Genomic DNA, 17871 nt, shown 5'->3' on the forward strand with positions numbered 1-17871 from the left:
TCATCAGTGCAAAAGCTGAGGACTCTTCTGCTGAGGAGCACTGATGACGTTACCTAGTTGGGTCATGAAACGTCTGCCAAGAAGCCACCAAGCTCAGAGAGCACCAAGGACCCCACAATTCAACAGGTAACTGGACGATTCATCACGGGCAGTCCCCGGCTTACAACTGGAATGGAGCCTGCCCGTTAGGGTCGTAAGTTACGATGATCCTAAAGCGGCTCAGCCATGCGACACATCCAATTTTACAACCACGTTCGCCCCAGTCATAAAAACACCACAGTCACCAAGCCAACAGTTGTTCCCCGTGGACAACACAAAACTGTTACCATCCAGTTTTGCCGAAAACTGGAAATAAATGCTGTTTTGGGCGGAAGACGTCATAAAATGCAGTCGTATGACCTTGCAGCGGCTATAAATGCCGGCCACTCGCTAAATGCCCCAAATGGGGTCACATGACTGTGGATGGGGCAACCATCATAAATAACCCCAGGGAGATCTATTATACCATATTTTCCCCCCAAAATAAGACTGGGTCTTATATTAATTTTTGCTCCAAAAGGCACATTAGGGCTTAAGTTCCGGTATTTTAGTATTTTCAGGAAAATACTAAATGGGTCCATCTGGCTGACGATCTTAACTGGGGCTTATTTTTGGGGGGTGGGGCTTATATTACGAGCACCCTGAAAAATCATGCTAGGGCTTATTTTCCAATTGGGTCCTTTTGGGGGGGAAATTTCGGGTAATTTTGAACATATTTGGTCATAAACTGAGGATACCTGCAGTTCCCGGAGAGGCCCTTGGCTTCCTCCGGTGTTTCTTCAAATCTGTAAAACTACAGACTCCCGGGAACTGCTGTAAATTAAATCTTAATTTAAATTTAATCAACCCAGTCGGGGCATCCTGTAATTGGATTTGAGAAGCCGCCGATTACAGAGCCTGGCTCTGGGATTACAAATGACCCGATCCTCGTTTTAGAATTTTTATGTTGTGGTTTGTTTTTTTCCCCAATTTCATCTGGAAAGGTGGAAGCTTCGTTCCTCCGCCGTTCACTCTGCTCAGATAGGTCTTACCCTTCAAACTGGAGACCGTTTGGCTGAGAGAAGTCACAGCTCTTTGTGTTGTTGTGATGCATGCACTTGTTTTGGGGGAGCCCTTGACGCGTTCGTTTCGTGACATGCTTCCTTTTCTCCTTCCTACCAGCTTCATTACGTTCCGCTCCTGCGCCTACCTGGATAAGAAGCACACCATATTTGGAAGGTAAACGAAGACATTTCTCTAGCCAGCATTTCATAATTGCCTTAAGAGCAGTCTGTATAGCAACCAGTTTATTTAAAAAAAGAAAAAATGACTGGAGAAAAGATGGACTTGCAAGCAACCTCAGTATAAAAGAGCTCAAATTCACGACCCAAGCTAATAAATGCTCCGATTGTTTGATAGGGGATTCTTTAGAAACCGCTGCTCTGCCGTATATAAATAAAAAGCTTTCCTTGTTTGTTCCCACTGGAGCCAGGCTTGAGAGATCTAAAAGCAGACATTCATAATTTGAGCCTTCAGCCTGTCAGAGGCCAAGGGTCATTCTTCATTTCCATCAGAACTTCAGGTTTGCAAAAATGGAAAAAAAAAAAAAGCCAAACTTGGTTAGAGCCTATATCTCAACATGGGGCCTTTTCCTAGCCGGTCCTCTTATTGCTGGTGAGATAGCCCTTATTACAGTCACCAAGTCACAGCAACCTCTTCCCCAGGTTAACATGAAGGGTGAGGGGGCTTTAAATCAATTTAAGTGAGCACAAAAGCTACCCGTGTTCTCAATCTGGGCTTCGTGAAGATGGGTGGACTTCAGCTCCCAGAATTCTCCAGCTAGGTTGTTAAGTAGGCGAAGGGGAGAAAATTAACACAGGCTGGACTGAAAATTGCAACGATAAGAAGAGAATATACGTAGCTCAGGGTTGAACTGTGGGGTCCCTGGTGCTGTCTGAGCTTGTTTGTTTCCTTGCAGACGTTTCATGACCCAAACTAGGTAACATCATCAGTGCTAGAAGGGAGTGGAATTTATGGAGAGGAAGGAAGGAAGGAAGGACTATGGGGTCTTTGGTGCTCTCTGAGCTGGGTGGTTTTCTTGCAGACATTTCATGACCCAAACTAGGTAACATCATCAGTGCTAGAAGGGAGTGGAATTTATGGAGAGGAGGAATGAAGGAAGGACTATGGGGTCCTTGGTGCTCTCAGTTTGGTGGTTTTCTTGCAGACGTTTCATTACCCAAGGAGGTAACATCATCAGTGCTACAAGGGAAGGGAATTTATGGTGAGGATGAAGGGGAGGGAGGGAGGGGAAGGAAGGAAGGAAGGGACTATGGGATCCTTGGTACTCTCTTAGTTTGGTTGTTTTCTTGCAGACGTTTCATTATCCAAACTAGGTAACATCATCAATCCTAGAAGGCAATGGAATTTATGGAGAGGAAGGAAGGAAGGAAGGAAGGAAGGAAGGAAGGAAGGAAGGAAGGAAGGAAGGACTATGAGGTCCTAGGTGCTCTCTGAGCTTGCTTATTTTCTCGCAGACGTTTCATTACCCAACTAGGTAACATCATCAGTGCTACAAGGGAGTGGGGTTTGTGGAAAGGAGAACGAGAGGAGGAGGACTGTGAGGTCCTTGGTGCTCTCTGAGCTTGTTTTTTTCTTGCAGACATTTCATTACCTAACTAGGTAACATCATCAGTGCTAGCAGGGAGTGGGGTTTGTGGAGAGGAGGGGGAAGAGTTCCCCACCGCGTGTTTTTCTTCGCTTTCGATTAGGTTCAGATGAAAACCCAGCTCTGTTCTTTTTAAAAATAATAATAATAATAATAATAATGAAACAAGCTCCTTTCAGAATTGTAGGAAGCACAGTAGCGCAAAGAAAAGAAGGAGCATTTTTTCAGTCTGCAGCATGTGGAGTGATCTCAAGGCCTTATTAGAGACACGCGCGCGCACCCCCTCCACAAAAAGAAGACACTCAAGTTAATTGTGAGGGGAATGTAGGAGCTTTAGATGCAGAGTGCCCTCCGGGGACAGTTAACAGCGTCACCTGGGGTTTGAATCTTCAACATCTGGAAGAAAAGCTTCTGTCTGGGAGAGACCGGGGGGGCGACTGCGGCTTTTCTAAGCTTTTGGGGAAGTCGTTTGCGTAACAGCTGGTCTGAAAAATGCCATCCCCTCCCAGGTTTAAAAGCCAAGAGAATGAATCCTGCCGTCATTGGGCTCCAAGGGGACCTTGGAGGTCTTCTAGTCCCACCCCCTGCTTAAAGGCAGGAGGAGTCTTCAGACTTCGCCCTTTTACGACGCGTGGACTTCAACTCCCAGAATTCCACACGTCCCAAAAGGGCCAAGTTTGAAGACCCTTGCTTTACACCAACCCAGTCAAAGGGTGGAGGACGACGGGATTTCTAGTATATCCTCCACCACCCAGTCAGAACTGGGGAAGCTTCTTGGATGAGAAGCGAAACGCCTTCAAAGACAAACAAAAGTCCAAATTGCCTCATGGAAATAGACCCTTTGGGACAAGCTTCCTCCTTCCAAATGTTGAGGTGGGTCGGGCTTTTCGTATTTCCTGACTCCGGCAGGGTTTCTGTTATCTTTCCCCAGAGTGGTCGGCGGCTTTGAGGCCCTCACGGCGATGGAGAACGTGGAGAGCGACCCCAAGACGGACCGTCCCAAGGTCAGTGTCTTTGGGCCAAGATCCAACCGACGCAGGATCAACCCTGGGTTGGGCAGGGCTACGATTTCGACTTTGCCCCAAGGGACCACGAGAAGCCTGCGGGGGAAAAATGTTTTATTTTCCCGTTTTCTCTTTTTTTTTTCCCCTAAGGAGGAAATAAAAATCAAGTCCACGATGGTTTTTGTCGATCCATACGAAGAGGCAGATGCCCAGGTGAGAGGGAGGGACTTCAAGTTACCTATCAAAAGAATTCGGGGAGAAAATTGACGTGCGGCCTTCACACACACACACACACACACACACAAATTCTCTCATGTATTAGTTTTGTTGGGCTGGTGGGAAAGACAGAAATACTGGGATTTTTGTACAAGAGTCTGTCTTCCTTCCTTCCTTCCTCTCTTCTCCCCATTTTTCTTTCTCCTTTTTTGCCCTTTTTCCTTCCTTTTTTCTCTTTCTTTTTTCCCTCCCTCCCTTTCTTCCCCTCTCTTCTTCCTTCCTTCCTTCCTTCCTTCGCTCTGCTCATCCCCAAAATCAGAAGTTTCTACCTGTCATTCTCTCCAAAGCCATCAGCCAGAGTGGCCACCCAGAATACCGGTAAGTCCTCATCTTAACGACCACAATAGCAATCTCATTTCCTAGGAGTTGTGTCTTTTTGTGGTTATTGCCACGTCCTACCTCTGCTTTTTTTCCTCAAAAATGAGGAAGCAACAGAGGGGAAGAAAGATCCTTCTTTTCTCCTTCTTTCCTTCCTTTTGCTTTTCTTTCCTTCCTTCTTTCCCCCTTTCCTCCGTCTCCCTTCTCCCCATTTTTCTTTCTCCTTTCTTCCCCCTCTTCTTTTTTCCTGCCTTTTCCCCCCTCTTCTTCCCTCTTTTCTTTTTCTTTCCTTCTTTCCCTCCCTCCCTCCTTCCTTCCTTCCTCTGCTCATCTCAGCCAGTGACTTTGGGCACCTGATAGTTCTAAAACTATAAATACTGTGTGCAGCTGTTGCCCATCTCAGGTTTTCAGCCCAGCAGTGCCCCGTGGCCTGTTTAAAGCCTCTTTTTCTGGGCTTTTTGGGGAAGATTGACCTGGCTCCCTTCACTTTCTCCAAGGTGGCCAAAGAAAGAGAGAAGGCCCAGCAGGAAGAGGAGGCAATGAAGGCCAAAAGCAAAGACATCCCAAAGAAGGAGCCTCCCACACCAAAAACCTACCGCACAGGAGTTGGGAAATACATCAATATAGCAGCGGCGTAAGTTCCGGTTGTGTTTGACCTTTTGTTGAGTTTCTAGGTTCTATTCTATAGGGGGATGAAGCAGCACTACGTGTGTATGGGACGTAGGGAAAAAAAAACCTCTGCCAGTTGATCCTATTGAAGCTGTGCAAAGACTTTTTTTGTGGGTTCAGGCAGTGAAAATACCAGTTTGCCCCCCCAAGAAAGCAGCTTAGAGCCAGTTAGATGAGTGGATGACCAGATAGCTTAAGGGGACCGGTTCCCGCTTCTCTTGACCTCCCATTTAAAACAACGACAGAACTTTTCACCCTTCGCTTTTTTTTAATTTTCCCAAATTGGTTCCTCTGAAAGACGAAGTGGAAAGACTTATGTGGGGTTTTTTAATGACTAAAGTTAGGGGAAAATTCAGTTGATTTGTGCCACTTAGCTTCATCCTTGTCTCCCCCTTGTAAATTTCTACTCCTCTCTTCCATTCTTTTTGGAAAAATTTAAGCCAGGGTCTGCTTGTAGCATGACCTTAAACCAGGGGTTGTAGTGTGACTTTAAGCCAGGGTCTGTTTTGTAGCATGATCTTAAGCCAGGGTCTGTTTGTAGCGTGATCTTAAGCCAGGATCTGTTTGTAACATGACCTTAAGCCAGGGTCTGCTTGTAGCGTGACTTTAAGCCAGGGTTTGTTTGTAGCGTGACCTTAAGCCAGGGTTTGTTTGTAGCGTGACTTTAAGCCAGGATCTGTTTGTAGCGTGACCTTAAGCCAGGTTTGTAGCATGACTTTAAGCCAGGGTCTGCTTGTAGTGTGACCTTAAGCCAGGGTCTGCTTGCAGTGACCTTAAGCCAGGGTCTGTTTGTAGCATGACCGTAAGCCAGGGTCTGCTTGTAGCGTGACCTTAAGCCAGGATCTGCTTGTAATGTGACCTTAAGCCAGGGCCTGTTTGTAGGAGAGGTGTGTGTGTGACTTGTGCATTTTGTCACGCAGGAAGCGAGCCGCAGAAGACGGGCCGTCCACCAGCGTGGTCAGCAAGAAGGAGAAGAAAACTGCCGGCTTTGGAGATTTCAGCTCCTGGTAGCCCACGGCGGGGGGGGGACCAGCTTTGTGCCTCTACTGCCGTCACACCCACAACCAATGACTCTTTACCCTAATCTTTCCCTTAATAAAGTTCCCCTGGCAGACCTTTGTCGGTCGTCCAGGGCTTTGGCCAAAGACAAGTCTTCTCCCTGCGGGCCTGTAAGTCAACGCAACACACAAAGATCTGCAGATTTTAACGGCGGGCGACCCGAGCAGAAGAAAGGAGAGCACTCCCATTTCACAAGCGGCGTGGCTGATGGACGAATTGGGAAGGAGGAGGCCGTGTGGACGGTGGGCCACGCTCCTTGCCAAGGTGGGCCTCCTGGGCCACCGTTTTGAACAGCTGCCCAGGCACTCTTGAAAGACACACAATCTCGGTGACGTCCCGCCTAGAAATTCCAAGCCAGCATCTTTGTATAGAGGAGGTGATGGATAGAGATCCTCAACCGTGGTTTAGTGAGAATTTGGCTTCCGTATCTACTTAATGCCGCAGCTCTGCTCCAGGGTCCCTTAGCTGCTGAAGGGCTGCTGGTCCATCTTCTCTTGGAGGGGTAGCCCTAAAACAGGACCTGCCAACCTTTTCACCCATGGTACCACGCTGAGGGCAAGGCAATATCCGAGTCCCACCAGTCGCCTTAGCAAGGTGTCAAAAACTTGATGGCCAAAAACAAAACAAAAAAGGGAAAAAAATGACAAAGTACAGGTGGTCCTCGACTTACAACGATTTGCTTAGGGACTGTTCAAAATTACAACGGCACTGGAAAAAGGGACTTACGACCAGGTTTCACACTTATGGCTGTTGCAGCATCCCCAAGGTCCTGTGATCGACATTCGGATGCTTGGCCACTGATTCATACTTACGACGGTCAGTGTCCCAGGGTCGCGTGATCACCTTTTGCAACTTTTTGACAAGTGAAGTCAGTGGCAGGGGCGTGGCCAGCTCGTCACTCAGGTTGTGGGGTGCCTGTGGGGGGTGTGGGGGATATCTGTGGGTCTCTGGTGGAGGGGGGTGGGACTGGGGTGGGCGCCTTCTCTCCCTCCCATTGTCCCTTCCTTCCTTTTTTTCTTCCTTCCTTCCATCCATCCTTTGATATTTCCTCCCACCTTCCCTCTGTTCTTTTTCTTGATCCTTCCTTCCTTCCTTCCTTCTTTCCTTTCCTCTCATTGGCCCTCTCAACACCCACAACTTCTGGAGGCAATTTAAATTTAAAACCTTTAAAAACACACATACACACACTTGCTGGCCACTAGCTTTAGCGTAAGCCAGGCATGCAGAGGGAGATGGGGTAGAGTTTACAGAACTGTCAGCTTGCAACAGCAACTGAAATGAAATGGACCTTGAGGTCATCCAGTCCAACCCACTGCTCTCACAAAGAGAGTACAGTACTGTGTACTGTATTTCTGATAAATGCCTATTCAGTTTCTTCTTAAAAGCCTCCAGGGAGGGAACACCCACAACTTCTGGAGGCAATTTAAATTTAAAACCTTAAAAAAAAAGTCCCCCGATCAGCACAAGCCTCTCCAGGCAATATCCAAACTGGGGTGGAGGGTGGGGGATTTCCTTCCAGTAAGGCAGGGGTCTTCCATCTTGGCCCTTTTATGACTTGTGGACTTCAACTCCCAGAATTCCTCAGCCAGGCACGCTGGCTGAGGAATTCTGGCAGTTGAACTCCACAAGTCATCCAAGGGCCAGGTTGGAAGACCCCTGCAGTTAAGGGGTCAGCAGAATCTCTGCTGGGTCTGTGCCAGGGAGAGGAGGAGGCAGCAGCAGCCACAGGCTACCAATGTCAGGCAGATGCAAACAAACCATCTTGCAAAGCGCTGCACTTACCAACACAATAAGAAGCAGAGCAGTTCCCAAAGGGATTGCAAACGACAGAAGTGCAGTTCCACAGAGTAAAAAAAAAAAGAATATTTTAAAATACTTACAGAAGTAATTCTAGCTCTCTAGTCCTCAAGCCCAGCAAGCAGCAGGTCTTCCCGGCAGCTCCAGGAAAGCAAAAGCAAAAGAGATCTTGCAAAAATCAGCCAATCTGCTTCGGCCATGTGACCAGCACCAAACAAAAAACCCCACAACCCACTTCCGGTTTCTCCTCTCCGAGCCACGTGGCTGCAGAGGCCTGTTTGTTGGTCGCGGTTTTGCACGTCTAACAGTGAGTAGCCTTTCTGAATTAGTTTGTTTTTCTGAACACTCACTAAACAAACGTTCGTACCTGGGGGGAATTAAGTGTATATAGCCATTCGTGTTAAAATTAAGAATAAGTCCCACTTGAATAACTGCACTCTGCTTTTAATTAAACAGCCAGTTGCATGTCCCTGCATTTAAACATGGAGACCTTGTTGAAGAGCCAATGATGGACTCTGGGGCTCCCCTTTTTTTCCAGGCACCCAGTGGAAAGGGTTTTTAAAAAATAAAATAAACTCCTAGGGTTTTCTTTGCATTTGTTCCAATTTGAATAACTGCACCCTGCTTTTAATTAAATATGGCGACCATTTTGAAGAGCCACTGATGGACTCTGTGGCTCCCTTTTTTTCCAGGCACCTAATGGAAAGGTTTTTTTAAAATAAAATAAAATAAACTCCTAGGGTTTTACTTTGCATTTGTTCCAATGTACTGTGCGCTTGAATAACTGCACCTGCTTTTAATTAAACAGCCACTTGCATTTAGATATGGCAACCATTTTGAAGAGCCCCTGATGGACTCTGTGGCTCCCTTTTTCTTCCAGGCACCCAATGGAAAGGTTTTTTTAAAATAAAATAAAATAAAATAAACTCCTAGGGTTTTACTTTGCATTTGTTCCAATTTACTGTGTATTTGAATAACTGCCCCCTGCTTTTAATTAAACAACCCGTTGCATGTAGCTGCATTTAAACATGAAGGCCTTGTTGAAGAGCCACTGAAGGACTCGTGGCTTCCTTTTTTTTCCAGGCACCCAGTGGAAAGGTTTTTTTAAAAAATAAAATAAAATAAACTCCTAGGGTTTTCTTCTCAAATCGGCTGGGCGAGGTGAACCAGCGACATGCTGAACCTGCCTGTGCGCACGCAGAGGCAGAGGAGAGCGCACTGAGACCAGCTCTTACAGCATCTTGAAAGCCTGGTGTTTTCTCTCCCTTCCTTTCATGCCAAGGGTAGCCTAGTTAAATTTCATTCTGATGTGGTCTTGTTTCTTGAGCTGACCTCCCATTTTGCTAACAATCTCTATCTTCCCCAAGGTCAACCTTATGTTGGTCTATTGCCATTTCTTTCAAATGGCTTGGATTTTATATTTGATTGGGTTGTCCTCCATGGGGGATGTAAGCGTTCTAAGATACCACACCTTCACACAACTGGCTTGCACGGCTACACAAAGGATGTTGCTTGGAAGCAACATGAATTCCTTGTTCGTAGGACTCGGGTCCTTGGGTTGGCTCTGAGGATGCACTGAGGACTTTCTCAGATGTGTGTCTTTCCACTCTGGCTTTCAGGGCCACAATCAGAAGGGTTGGGTAGCTGTGCCCGGGTCTGACACAACACAGGCCAACTTTAGGAGCAACTACACCGAGCATTTCAGAAGATGGAGATCCCCCAAGTAATATTGGAAAACCTGAGGAGGAGAAACGATGAAGAGCTTGGCTAAGGTCTTTGGTGCCTTCAAGGGGGATTCATCTTGATCCTCATGTCAACTTCTTTTATTCACTAATCTTTATCAAGAGCATGATAGAAGAAAATTAGAGATGGTGCCAAACATAGATTTCCAGATGCTGTTGGACTACAGTCCCTAGCGTCCCTTACTCTGGCCTGAGGCTGCTGGGAGTTGTAGTTTAGCAACATCCGGACAGGTTTTCTGCCTCTGCTATTCTTTTGTTCTTTGTATTCATTATCTGTCTATCTATCTATCCATCCATCTCTATTTCATCTCTATCTTTATCCCCCTTTTCTCTCTTTCATCTCTGTTGTATCTCTCTTTTGTCTATATCTTCACATTTTATATCTCTTTATCTCATTTATATTTCACCTGCTTATCCATTTTTCTATCCATCTCTCTATATCTCTTCTCTGTTTCATATCTCTCTCCCTCCCTCTTTCCCTCCCTGCAATATCTTTTTTTGCTTATAATACATGGAGAAGGCTGGGGGTATTACACATATCGTAAATAGAAAAAACGCTTTTTGTAACATAACTGCTGCTAAAAGTGAAATGAATGCAGTAGAGCCATCATATACCCACTCGAGTAAAAATACTCGTTGTGTGATATCTCACTGGTTGAATAATTTAAGAGACGTAGTAGTTATCCAGTGTGTTAAGTTTCCCTTCTCCCTCCTTGCCTCTTTTTCCTTATGTTGTGTCATTCTGTACAGGCCAAATGATATAAAAAAAGACTTTTGCAGAAATATTAGCAATTTTATTAATAAAAATTAACAACACAATCCTTCATGTAACCCATGTAAAAAACAGGCAGGCTTTGATAGGATGATCGCAACTGCCCTTGTGACTTTTTTCCCCTTCCAAGTGCCCCCTGGAGTCTTGTGTAAAGAAAAAAAAAATACAGCCTCTTTTATCTCTTTTTCTAATTAATAAATACAAAAAAGAAAGCACCAAATTCTAAAGGGACAAGCTAAAAAAAGAAATGAAAACATGCAGGATATATATTTACAGAAGGTCTATATCCATAAACGGAAGTGAAGTGATGATTCATTACAGACATTCAGATGGGAATCCCAACTATCTTCAGCTCTGTAGGGGTAGACAACCCTGGTGCCTGTTTGCTCAGTGGGCTATTTCAACTCAATTTGAAATTGGAGAAAGGTGTTACGAACGTTACAAGGGTGGTAGGGTTAGGTTAACTGGCCCAAGGAAAGCAGAAAAGAGTCCTCCTCAAGGGAGGTGGGCAAAAAGTTCACAAGAGGAAGCCACCTCATGCAGGACCAAGCAAAGGTAGGGGAGTCCATGCATCCCCTTTGGAGTGAATCTCTCTCCCACCAGCTATTTTTTGGGGGAAATCTAAGGCCAAGTCAACTGTGAGTCATTCTGGAATGTAACATTTGCCCTTTCTGAAGTATGACTGAAGATTTGCAGGATGAGAAATTGTCTTCTCTAACTCTTGGTTTTTTTTTTCTTTCCTTCCGATGCCAGATATGGGAAGGAATCGACATAGAGACCAAGATGCACGTCCACTTCCTGACGCTGGAACCCATGGTGCTCTGCTACTGACGGCGGCAGAGTAGCTACAACCGGGTGGTGGGAGGCTTTGGAGATAGCTGTGAGCTTGTTTGGGTGGGTGGGAGGGCCACATGTCTCTTGGAACAACTGCCAAGGATCCACGAAGTTCAGAGTCATCTGGACCAGCCACATGGATTCCCGTCTAGAGTTGAAGACCAACCTTCCGGTGTCCAGTAAAAGGACCTCTGCGTTGATACAATGTTGTAGTGTTTGATATATTTGTGCAGTTGTTATGTGTTTTACTTCTAGCTTCCTGGGCTGTTATAACACCAAACGGACCCCCTGCTCCACGTTATGAGAGGGGGTGCCCATGGTAAGCTAGCTTTCGGGGTGAATGGCTATATATATTACAGGTAGTCCTTGACTTAATGCTCATATTTGAGTCCAGAGCTTCTGTTGCTAAGCGAGGCATTTTGTTAAGTGAGTTTTGCTCAATTTAATGACTTGTTGCTACATTTGTTAACTGCAAATGTTGAGTTAGCTACATAGTATTTAAGCAAATCTCGCTTCCCCATTGACTTCGCTTGTCAGGTCACAAAATGCAATCACCTGACCCCAGGACACTGCAGCCGTCATAGGTATGAGTCAGTTGTCAAGCTTCTGAACTTTAATCACATGCCACGAGGATATTGCAGTTGTAAGCTACTCCAGTGCTGTTACACCTTCAAATAGTCACTAAACGAAGTGTTTTAACTCAAGGACTACCTATACCAGCTTTTATGTAGTAATATATATAGGCATTCTTCTATGTACATATTAGCATTTTGTACAGATAGTTCTATTTACTAAAATATGCTAATATGCACATATATGTGTATGTATATATATCCACACAGAGAGACATAATTGGTCTATTCCTGGAATAAACTAATTATGCCAACAAGTCTCTGCATGTGCATATATGTATATATACATGCCCCAAGAAGCTTCATCCAAGAAGCTTCTTCAGTTCTGACTGAATGGTGGGGGATGGAAGGATTTATATTCTTTGCAGTCATCTGGTCCTTAGTACCCCAAAGGTAAGTCGTTAGCTCTCTGAGGGCCGTTGAGGCCACTTGGGGGTTTATCTGTATCCTCGGGGTCACCAGGACCAGTGTGGAGATGGGCCTGGGACCTTCTTGGGACGGCTGCAAGGACCGTGTTGGAGACAGGAGGTAAGTGGTGTCGTATCCCTCCCCCTCTGTTGAGAGAGGCCTGTTCGGTTTTAACATAGATGGCCTCTTTGACCCCTCTTTCAAACCAGCGGTCCTCTCCATCCAGAACGTGGACTTTGCTGTCTTCGAAAGAGTGGCCTTCGTCTCTCAAATGCAGATGGACTGCTAAACCTTGTCCTGGTGGGCTTGTTCTCTTAGGTTGTGCCATGCATTTGTGGTTTGTTTTGTTTCTCCAATGTGCAGATATGTACATGTCTCACTACATTCTACTGCATTGCTCAGTTTGTGTGTGAGCATTTTATCCTTGGGGTGCAGTTTCTCAATCTTGGCAACTTTTTAAGATGTGTGAACTTCAGCTCCCAGAATTCCTGAGTGAGCATGCTGGCTAAGGAATTCTAGGAGCCAAAGTCCACACATCTTAAAAGTTGTCAAGGTTTTGAGGAACACTGCCTTAGTGTATTTTGGGGTTGAAAGTGTGCACGTACGTTGAGTTAGTTGTAAATCCTTCTGAGCTTTTCAGATATTCCTGCACTTTATGGATGTTACTTTGTTTGTTGTTTTTTTGTCCTTATTGGGCGCAGGGGGGACAAAGGATCCTACTGGATCTTTGTCTGGCTTTGATGAAGGCCCAATTGGGATAGCCACAGGTTCTGAGGGCTTCTTCGATGTGTCCATTTCCCTCCTTGCTGGTAGATAAACCTTCAGCCCAGTAGTGTAGGAGTCTGATGACTTCCGTGTTTTTGCTCCAATGAAGGTAAGCATTGTGTGGGTTTTCTGTATACTTCAGTGTTGAAGTATGAATCTTGTCCTAGTGGGCTTGTTCTCCTATGTTGTGGCATGCGCTTGTGGTTGTTTTGTTCATGAACGCATGGCACAACATAGAACAAACCCATCAGGACAAGATTCAGCAGTTCATCTGTCTATGGCAGGGGTAGGCAACCTCCGTTCTTTTATGACTCGTGGACTTCAACTCCCGGAATTCTGGGAGTTGAAGTCCATGAGTCAAAAGAGCTGAGGTTGCCTATCCCTGGTCTATGGAGATTCTTAGCCAGCCAGGTCAAGGTTTGCTCCAAAGGTCCTTTTCCAAGAGGCAAGTAGAGTTCCTTTGTTTTTTCTTGAAGACTTTCACTTCTCATCCAAGAAGCTTGATGGATGAGAAGTGAAACATCTTCAAGGTAAAACAAAGGAAGTCCAGTTGCCTCTTGGAAAAGCACACTTGGAACAGCGGTCCATCTGCATTTGAGAGACGAAGGCCACTCTTGAAGACAGCAAAGTCCACGATCTGGATGGAGGACCCCTGGTTTGAAAGAGGGGTCAAAGAGGCCATCTGTGTTAAAACCCAACAGCCCTTTGTGGACAGAGGGGGAAGGAATACAACACCACCTCTCTCCTGTCTCCAACACGGTCCTTGCAGCAGTCCCAAGAAGGTCCCAGGCCCATCTCCACACTGGTCCAGGTGACTCCGAGGACACAGATAAACCCCCAGGTGGCTTCAACGGCAGAGAGAGGACGACCGACCTTTGGAGTACTAATAACCAGATGATTGCAAAGAATATAAATCCTTCCATCTCCCACCATTCAGCCAGAACTGAAGAAGCTTCTTGAATGAGAAAAGGGGAGGGTGTACTCCCCAAAACCCAAAACATAAGCACCTCCCCAAACACTGACTCATGTATAAAGTCAAGTCAGAGTGTCTGGTTCATTCCACTATATTGGGACACCCCCCACCCCCCCTATTACTGCATGTCTGTGTACATTAACACAGTTGCATACAGTCATCTAGGCTAAGATCTATTGGGACCTTTTTTTTCCTAATAGATCTTAGCCTATATTGCTCTATGTGTCTGTGTTAAGATACAGACACATAGAGCAATATAGGCTAAGATCTATTAGGAAAAAAGATCCCAATAGATCTTAGCCTAGATGACTGTATGCAACTGTGTTAATGTACACAGGCACATACAGTAATAGGCATATTCCTTAATATATGGTATATGTTTATATATCTACATATTACCATATATTAAGGTGTATACCATACTAAGGTTACCAGCTCTGGGCTGCAAAAGAAAAAAAAGCCACTAGAGGGCAGCAAATTACATTTGGCACCATCTAGTGGCCTAGCATATTTTTGCAGGCCAGATCTGGTAACCTTAGAGCAGTCTTTTTCAAACTTGGCCACCTTAAGATGGATGGCTTTCAACTCCCAGAATTACTTGGGAGTTGAAGTCCCCCACATCTGACAAGTTTGTAAAACACTGCCCTGGCTTATACACAATATACATCCAGCTGCATGTGTGCATCTTTCTTCTGCAGCTCTACTGCATATATATATGGGCAATCCAGGGACCCTCTTATCATGTCACAATTTGCCTCTTCGGCAACAGTTTTCGAGAAGGAAGTTCCTAGAAAAGGAAGTGTCTTCATGGGGGCATCAGGATACCTCCAGAATACCAAAACCATCTTCCTGGTCTGGAAAGATTCCTTTGGGGAAACTGCTGGATTAGCCCAATCGGCGTGAGGAAAACATTTAAAGTTGCCCAGAAAAGACCCTTTTGCCCATATATACCAGTCACTTTTCTCCTGATTGCACAAGGACTGCAAACTCTCAGGTGCTGAGGCCTTGCCCATCTGACTTCTCCCTGGCCACCAAGTCCCATCATCCTCAGCCCATGTTGCAACAGCCGAGAGGAATACCTATGGTGCTGTCCCTGCTGGTTTGGCAGCTGCCCTAGCCCACCCAGCAGGGAGGCCCCACAAGATGACTTGTGACCAGCCAACAAAAACTGGCATGGAGAACAGATCCGGTAAAGATCCCCATGGTGCACCAAGTTAGAGATGTACTACAACTCCCAGCAGCCCCAGGCAGCACAGTTAAGGAGGAGGGGTGCTGCTTTGGCAGTCCTGGTGCAATCAGGCAAAGCGCCAATGGAGCTGGAGAAGAAAGGATACTTACACACACATGCTTGACTTACCTGTGGCAGGATTTTCTCCAACTGGGATGGCCTCTGGATCCTCTCCTAATGTGGGATTTTGAAAACCAGCACCCGACAATAAAACAGCCATTTTCAAGCACACCAACCCCTCATCCCGAGACCAACACTTAATAAATATATTTTATTTACAAGAAAAACGCTCCCAAAGTCTCTTCTTCTTCTTAAGATCTCCAGATGTTGCAGGGAGCGTCAGCGTGTTTCAGAAAGGCAGCACCGAACTATTCTAGCTAGGTGCAAGGAATGGAAGCCCTCCCTTCCCCCAGAATGGTGTCTGCATATGTGGGCTACAATCTGTCTTACTACCTCCTGATTCTTGGGCTAAAGCCTTTATTATCTTTTCCTGATTCTTGCCTATCTATCATGGTTCCTGTTAGCCACCATCTCTTCTACGTTCCCACAGCACTGTTATTAAAGCTGTGGGACCCCCATGTGCCCCCCTTCTTCTGCTGCCTACTTGGCCAACCCGTGGCTTCCGAGCCCTCCAAAGAGGTCTGCAGGAACGCCATCCTTGGGGTTCTCCTTCTCCAGGGTCCAGCTNTTGAAGGAGCACCTTTAATGGTTCCGGGATGTTCTACTTTTAGAGTACTGCTTCTCAACCTTGGCCACATTAAGACATGTGGACTTCAATCCCCAGAATTCCCTGGCTAGATATGTCAACTGTCTTGTATTCACCTTCTTGGAAGTCAGCTCAGAGTATGAGGAAACAGATGGGAAAGGAAAGGAGAAGGGGAGGAGAGAGGAGATAAGAGAGGGAAGAGAAGTGGGAGGAAGAGGGGAGGGGAGAGGAGAAGAGGAGGGAAGAGAGAAGGGAAAAGAAGGGGAGAGAGGGAGGGGAGAGGAGAGGAGAGGAGGGAAGGGGAGTAGAGGGAAGGGAAGAGAAGGGGAGAGAAAGGGGGAAGGGGAAGGGAGAAGATTAGATTTAAAACAGGATTTGGGTAAGCTAAACTGCTCTGTATTCCAAGAGGAGGGGAGGCCAATAGCCATCCAGAAGCAGCTGGACTATAATTCCCATCAATCTTAGCCAAGCCAACCCATAATAATGAGTGCTGGAACATCTTACCATCCTTCACCCATCATGCTGGTTTGTTCTTCCAAGCCACTTGCTGCTCACCAGAACTTGCTTGTGATTTATAGCTGGCTACCCTCCCATCCTAAACCCCTGCCTGGCTTGGCCACAACATCCTGGCTCTCTGCCACCATAAGCTCTGAAACGCTCCTCCATTGCGGCTTCTTTTTCCTTTGTTTAAACCCGGGGTCTTCCAACTTGGCCCTTTTATGACTTATGGACGCTGGCTGAGGAATTCTGGGAGTTGAAGTCCACAGGTCATAAAAGGGCCAAGTTGGAAGACCCTTGGTTTAAACTGAGGAAGGCCAACTTGGGGGAATGCCTCCCAGTGTCCCACAATATTATTTAGCTAAGGCTGCTGGGAATTGTAGTCTAGCAACCCTGAGAGGGGTGTCACAGGGCGCCTCCTGCTGGTTGAGATGAAAAGTACCACCGTGAGGGTCAGCTCTTACCTTTGGTGAGCGGACAATTCCTCATCCGTGATGCTGGCTCCATTGGGGAGTCTTTTCACTGGGGATGTGGGCCGTGATGAGACTGTGGGAGCTGAAGCGGAGGTGGCGAACTGGGTGCCTGGAAAAAAAAAGGGAGCCAAAGAGTCCATCAGTGGCTCCTCAACAAGGTCTCCATGTTTAAATGCAGCGGACAAGCAACTGACTGTTTAATTAAAAGCAGGGTGCACAGTAAACTGGAACAAATGCAAAGTAACACCCTAGGAGTTAATTTTTAATTTTTATTGTTTTTTAACAAAAAATCTTTCCACTGGGTGCCTGGAAAAAAAAAGGGAGCCACAGAGTCCATCAGTGGCTCTTCAACAAGGTCTCCATGTTTAAATGCAGCTACATGCAACTGGCTGTTTAATTAAAAGCAGGTGCAGTTATTCAAGTGCACAGTAAATTGGAACAAATGCAAAATAAAACCCTAGGAGTTTATTTTATTTTATTTTATTTTTTAAAAAACCTTTTCCACTGGGTGCCTGGAAGAAAAAGGGAGCCACAGAGTCCATCAGTGGCTCTTCAAAATGGTCGCCATATTTAAATGCAACTGGCTGTTTAATTAAAAGCAGGTGCACTTATTCAAGTACACAGTAAATTGGAACAAATGCAAAGAAAACTCTAGAAGTGTGTTTTATTTTATTTTATTTTATTTAAAAAACCTTTCCACCTGGTGCCTGGAAAAAAAAGGGAGCCATAGAGTCTATCAGTGGCTCTTCAACAAGGTCTCCATGTTTAAATGCAACGGACAAGCAACTGTCTGTTTAATTAAAAGCAGGAGGAAAGTTATTCAAATTCGAACAAATGCAAAGAAAACCCTAGGAGTTTATTTTATTTTATTTAAAAAACCTTTCCACTGGGTGCCTGGAAGAAAAAGAGAGCCACAGAGTCTATCAGTGGCTCTTCAACAAGGTCTCCATGTTTAAATGCAACTGGCTGTTTAATTAAAAGCAGGAGGAAAGTTATTCAAATTCGAACAAATGCAAAGAAAACCCTAGGAG

At 45.7% G+C, this 17871-nt stretch overlaps 1 protein-coding gene across 1 annotated transcript in view; it reads left to right on the top strand.

The window, feature by feature from the left end:
• The window catches only part of PPIL2 (peptidylprolyl isomerase like 2), a 32581-nt gene extending 26486 nt beyond the window's left edge, over nucleotides 1-6095 (top strand). Inside the window, exons 16-20 of the mRNA XM_015822565.1 lie at nucleotides 1201-1257; nucleotides 3618-3690; nucleotides 3841-3903; nucleotides 4782-4918; nucleotides 5874-6095. Coding sequence (XP_015678051.1) covers nucleotides 1201-1257; nucleotides 3618-3690; nucleotides 3841-3903; nucleotides 4782-4918; nucleotides 5874-5964 — 421 coding nt within the window. The 3' untranslated portion in view covers nucleotides 5965-6095. The remainder of the gene's footprint in view (nucleotides 1-1200; nucleotides 1258-3617; nucleotides 3691-3840; nucleotides 3904-4781; nucleotides 4919-5873) is intronic.
• The last annotated feature ends 11776 nt before the right edge of the window (nucleotides 6096-17871 follow it).

Source organism: Protobothrops mucrosquamatus, unplaced genomic scaffold, assembly GCF_001527695.2.
Source record: "Protobothrops mucrosquamatus isolate PMUCROS unplaced genomic scaffold, P.Mucros_1.0 scaffold1607, whole genome shotgun sequence".
Lineage (NCBI taxonomy): Eukaryota > Metazoa > Chordata > Lepidosauria > Squamata > Viperidae > Protobothrops > Protobothrops mucrosquamatus.